The following is a 6,000-nucleotide window of genomic DNA, read 5'->3' as shown; positions in this document are numbered from 1 at the left end:
AAATTCTAAAATACAATTAGGAACACTTTTTTTATTAAAAAATAATTTAAATACATTAATATATTATAATTTATATATAATATAAATAAGGATATTAATGTAATTTTACTTGGTTATAATTTTCTTTCTTCCTACTTTTTCTTCTATCCAAAAAAAAAAAAAATTCTTCTTACTTTCTTTCCATCCATTTTCTTTTCATCCAAACAATATAAAAAAAATTAACTTTTCCTTTCATTTTCTTTCCTCTCATTTTCTTTCCTTCTATTTTCTTTCCTTACATTTTCCATTTTAAATTTGATTTTAAATTTACTTTGGAACTAAATCAAGATTCAGATAAGATTTGCTTTAAACACCTTGATATTTTCAATACTCAGCATTAATAATTACGTTTGCAGTCTCTTCGATGCCCGTGCTAAACCCACAAACGAGGCATCAGTTATCGTGGGCGTAAATATAGGCATATGTGGTAAGGAACCTGACCTATCTGGTACGGCGTTTAGAGAACTTGCAGTTTAAATATGTTTCCTCCCTAACGTTCCTTCATTGTGTCTGGTATTCCATACTCACGGAGGTCCTCCTGTAACCTATTCCCCTCCAACAATACCCATGCGTAGGATGAAAATGGGTGCTACCTCCACCAAAGGCAAAATGGACAAGAAGGCCAAAAATGGAAGAAGGAAAGGGAAAGGTGTTCCCCCGCGCGACTGTCCGCTGAGTCTTCTGCCTCACGATATATGGGTGAGAATTGCCGCAAGGGTTGCGTTGGCCTCGATCCAGGATCTGTTTAACATGCAGGCGACATGTAAGGTGTTTTTGGATGCAGCCCGTTCATCTGCGGTGTACATGGTGGCCTCTGTGGCGGAGCTACCCATCGCTGTCGGTACTCACTACGACGAACGTCCTGAGCGGGGGTTCCTCTATAGCTGCGCGAACGCAGGAAATTCCGCCACTATGTTCTGTACAGGGATGATGGAATTCTTCTGGATTGGCCGCTACGTCGGAGGGATGAACACCCTGATTGATGCCACCAATACGGGCAATTTCCACGCGCGCTACATGTGTGTGATGCTGCTACTTACACCCAGTGTCGGGCACGAGGAGTATGTTGGTAGGGTTTTGAGATGTATACCAACGTACAGGCTTCTGAAAAAATCAAAATGTGCAGATAACTGTTTGGGCAGCTGTTCACAAATCCGTTGGTTGAGGTGAACCCGTTGGATCTAGGGAAGCCCGTCGTCTGCCAGTCAAGCATGTGCCCGACCCGCGGGACCATGGGTGCCGCCAATGCTTTGTCGAGTGTATCGTGCGTCCACTGCATGGACGAGTTCGAAGTCTTGAATTTCTTGAATCTGTTTAAGTTCAAATGATGCTTCATTGTGAGCAAACTTGAATGTATTTTATTGTTAATGATTCGAGTGGCTGGTTTAGAAGTGCGTTTAAGTTCTGTGAAGGCTGTTCTTTGATGCATTATTTATAATTTCTTATAATATGTATTATTATTTTTATTAGAAATGATAAATTAAACAAAATATTAATAATAAATGACAATAAAAATATAACTAATAATAAGTTAGAATCTAAAATAATAATAAAAATAAGCTTATTAAGAGTATTTAAAAAAGTAATCAAACGTGTTTTTATATGTTCTTTTTAACCTAATAAATAAATATTAACTTTTATTGTAAAAAAAATACTTAAAAAGTTGTCAATTTTAATATGTTATTTTTAATTTTATAAATAAATTTTAATTTTTATTATGATAGTAAATAATTATAATACACTCAAATAGAGCATTATAAAAAATATTATATAAAAAAAATATTAAGAGAAGTATAAAAAAAGATTAAATATACTTAAAAAAACAATATTATAATCTAATATTATATTTGTTTAGTAATTAATTAATTATTTATCTAGAAGTGATTTTAACTAATATTATTTAAACAATATTTATTTTATCAAACTCAATTTGAATATAAAATTGCAAAACAGAAATCATGTTGATATAAACTCAACCAATTCTACAAAATCTCTTTTTTCACCAACGTAAATCTAAACACACAGAACTGCTTCAAGATTAGTTTCCGTCTTTAGGGTGTGCATAAGCATGTTACATCGGGCAGAAAATTTTAATTAATCACATCAAGCGTTAAAGGACATCAGTAATTAAAACGCTATGTTAGCCTAGACAGTATTCTAAACACCCAAAATAAAATGTCCCTCGTCTAATGACTGAACAATGAGCTAAACAAAATAACTGGAAATACCTGTATAATTGAAATTTTAAATGGCGTGCTTAAAGAGCACGCCGATATGTCTGCATGTCAGTTGCCCACCGAACCGTCATCATCAACGGCCGACGCTTCGGGGTGGTTATGGGCATGTGACGACAGCGACGGTCCATCCTCATCGTGGTGGCGCTTGTTTCTAACCATCCTCTCTAGAGCCGCGACCCTCAGTCCCAAAGCATGCCACATGGTAGTCTCTTCTTCCTGCTTACAAAGTTTGTCGACCATCGTCGCCAGATCAGCTGCCTTCCTTTCCAGAGTGCGTACCGTGGTCTTGTTATCGTGTATCTCATCCGGCGCCGGCGGCTCCATGCCCTGTTTTGTGTTGTCTCCGTCCCCCGCTTCCAGTAGCTCGTCCTCGCCGAGCACAAAAGTCGACGGTACAAACGAATTTTGTCCTCGAGGTTAGCCCCTCTTAACCAACGCTGCCTCGACCATGGAACATTCTGCACGATTCTCCTCCGTGCGGATGAGGCTGATCAGTTTCGTGATCGACAGTCCCTGCAGAACATCGGCACTCATCTGCGCCGTTGGTTTTGGCATGGAGTCTTGCGACATCGTAAGGTTCGGTGGCAGGGTTGAATCGGGATGCAATCGCACCCTAAACCCGCAAACGTAGAGGTGGAGTGGTGGCTAGATATGACAAGATTGATATTTATTGATGCGCATAGGTAGTCAGCGAGACGTGCAACGAACGTTTGGCCCGAAACCATATAAGGCATTGTTTGGATGCAAAATAGAAAATGTCTAGGAAAGAAAATGGAAGGAAAAAAAATAAGAGGAAAGAAAATGAGAGGAAAAGTGGACTTTTGTGTGTATTGTTTGGATGAAGAGAAAATGAATAGAAAGAAAATAGGAATTTTTTTTCATTTGGGTGAAAAGAAAAGCAAGGAGAGAAAAAATTACACTGAGTAAAATTACATTAATACCCTTATCTATATTATATAAAATTATAATTTATACTAAATAAAAGGCAAATTCGTAACTAAACCATTATTTACTTTTTCTTCGTCCATTCTCATCTCATTGTTGGAGCGAAAACCTTTAGATGGGTCCCACAATATATTTTCCTTCCCCTTTTAATTTTCTTGGATTATCCAAACAATGGAAAACTTCATTTTCCACTCATTTTCTTTCTCTACATTGTTTCCCTATTTCCCGTGAATCAAACAGTGTGTTAACATTCCCCCAAGTGGGGATAACCGGTTCGATATAACATTAATTAAGAATTAATGTAGCATAGTTGTGTTGGAATACATCTATTTACAAGTTAGAAAGCAAATTAGGTGATGGACACGTGGGCAGCTGGGGGTATCACTCCAGAGCAGATAATCATCACCACGTTTTGGGTTCCCAATGTACCTGTGCGGGTTCGTCGAGGTAGAATTACAGGGCAGCTGGACAGGTGCTGGTTACCGTACCTTAGAAACGTTGGGTGCTCGACTATATCCCTATACAACCCCCATTGAATACCCCTCTCTGGTCCTATCAATGCTCGTTGGGACTTGGGAAGAGTACATGACGTCGTGAAAAGGAAAGGTATACGAATAATGGAGCGACCATTCCGAGAGGAAATAGGGATCCTCTCCAGTGAAAAAAATTGGACGGTGTCTAGTGTTAAATCTAACCCTTTATGATTCTCTCTCTCATATTTATTTTTGGTCCCACTTATAGAATTAAAGGTGAGAGACCACATTTCATTTCCTCAAGTGTTAAAAAAACTGGAGAGGATCCATTTCCAAAAAAAAATATTGTGTTTTATATATATATGTAATTTAATCAAATACCCAACCCATATTATATTTATAAATAATTATTTACCTGTGTAATTGATGAGGAAAAACGATTCCACACAAAACTCACCGGCAAGTGTACCGGGTCGCATCAAGTAGTAATAACTCACAAGAGTGAGGTCGATCCCACAGGGATTGATGGATTGAGCAATTTTAGTTAGGTGATGAATTTAGTTAAGTGAATATTTGATGATTTGAGTGAAACTTGATCAACTGTAGCTAAATTGTAAGTAAATAAAAGGGAGAAAGTAAATTGACAGAATCTAAAGGCACTGAAGAAGTAAACTGCAGAAACTTAAATTGCAAGAAAGGTAAATGACTGAAACTTAAAGTGCAAGAAACTTAAATTGCTGAATCTAAATTGCTGGGAAATGTAAATTTCTTGAAGAATAAAAGGGATTTGGGTATTAGGATTCAGAATTGAACAAGAAAATGTAAATTAAAGTAAATCAGAAAGCTATGAGATGAAGAGATTGAGATCTAGATTTCAGTAACAAAACAAAAATGGAAAATTGCTTGGAGAAACAAACAGAAAGAAAACTTGGCTCAATTATGAAATTCTAAAAGAGAAGTTGAAGATCGAAGAAAAGTAATGAGATCAGGAAGAAGAACTAGATCTCAATCACTCCCTTGACCAAACAGAAAAGAAATTGCAGAAGAAATGAAAATGAAAACAGAAAAGGGAACTCAGATCCAACTTCTAATTCTCAGAATTATCAAAAGAAAAGTAGAAGATGGTTCTCAGATGAATGATTCCAATGGAATTCTTCAATCTCAATTCAAAAATCCAAAATAGAAAGTAGAAGTTGCAGAAGAAAGAACAAACAGAAAATAAACCCAATCCCAATTCTCAAATTCAAAAATGAAAACTAAAAGTGAAAAACTAAAAAATGAGCAAAGGGTCCTTCTCAAATCAAATTAAATCCTATTTATACACTTTCTATTTTGGTCTTCAAAACTTGGAGTGGGCTTTTCAATTTTGGCCTTGAATGAAGAATGGGTCAGGGGTGGTGCATGCTCCAGTGGAGCGCTCCGTTTCATTAGTGAACGTCGCGTTCACTTGCCTTGCGCCAATTTTGGTGCGCACTTGGCCTCTCCATTAGCGTTCAATTTTTGAACGCCACACTCAAATTTTGAGTGCTACACTTCATGCTTCCTTGGATGCGCGTGAAAACGTTCACTCTAGTGAACGTTACGTTCACTTTTCCAAACGTTGCCTCCTTGACTAGCGCTTTGGTGCGCACCGTTCCCACTAGCGTTCACTTCTTTGAACGCCACGCTCCCTTGGTTGAGCGTTCCCTTGGTTCCAAGCCTTGTGTCATGATAAAGTTCACAAAAGTGAACGCTACGCTCAAACTTTTGAGCGCTACCCTTTGTGTATTTGGTGCATTTGGCAAGGAGCTTCCTCCCAAGGCTGAAACCCACGATAAAGTTCACAAAGTGAACGCCAAGTTCACTTTTTTGAATGTTTCTCCTTTGATTGGCCTCCCCCTTTTCTTCACCTGCAAGTAACCAAGCAAGTAATCAAAGTATCACCAAATTCACAAGGTCTTTGCATCATTTATCAAAATCAATTAATTCTAGCATAAACCCTATGATTTTGTGTAAAATAATTGATGGTTGATCGATTCAAAATAATCATGAAAATCCACTCCAATTACTTACTTATTGTGCAAGAAAGTGCATGAAACCTAATGAAACTAATGAAAAATGCTTGTAAAACTAGCATAAGATGACTTGTCATCACAACACCAAACTTAAACCTTGCTTGTCCCCAAGCAAGCACTAAATATGAGAAGACATGAAATGAAACAGAGAAGCATATATCCTTATTTAGCAGGTAATTAAATTCAGACCATGGGATTTTATGCAGACAAGATGCAGCTCACTTATTATTTGCTGATAGATAAGAAATGCTT

The 6,000-nt window shown here is 37.3% G+C and overlaps 1 protein-coding gene across 1 annotated transcript; it reads left to right on the top strand.

The window, feature by feature from the left end:
• Positions 1-606: 606 nt before the first annotated feature.
• On the top strand, positions 607-1,209 carry LOC107615421 (uncharacterized). Its single transcript, XM_016317485.1, has one exon. The coding sequence runs from the start codon at positions 607-609 to the stop codon at positions 1,207-1,209; it is 603 nt and encodes a 200-aa protein (XP_016172971.1).
• The last annotated feature ends 4,791 nt before the right edge of the window (positions 1,210-6,000 follow it).

The sequence above is a fragment of the Arachis ipaensis genome, chromosome B9 (assembly GCF_059453495.1).
Source record: "Arachis ipaensis isolate K30076 ecotype BB chromosome B9, ASM5945349v1, whole genome shotgun sequence".
Classification (NCBI taxonomy): domain Eukaryota; kingdom Viridiplantae; phylum Streptophyta; class Magnoliopsida; order Fabales; family Fabaceae; genus Arachis; species Arachis ipaensis.
Note: the sequence above shows the minus strand (reverse complement) of the source record. Positions and strands in the feature narration are given on the sequence as shown.

Bases quoted from the DNA above. Each gene is read 5' to 3' on its own strand.
- LOC107615421 (XM_016317485.1), top strand. From the start codon at position 607: ATGCGTAGGATGAAAATGGGTGCTACCTCCACCAAAGGCAAAATGGAC.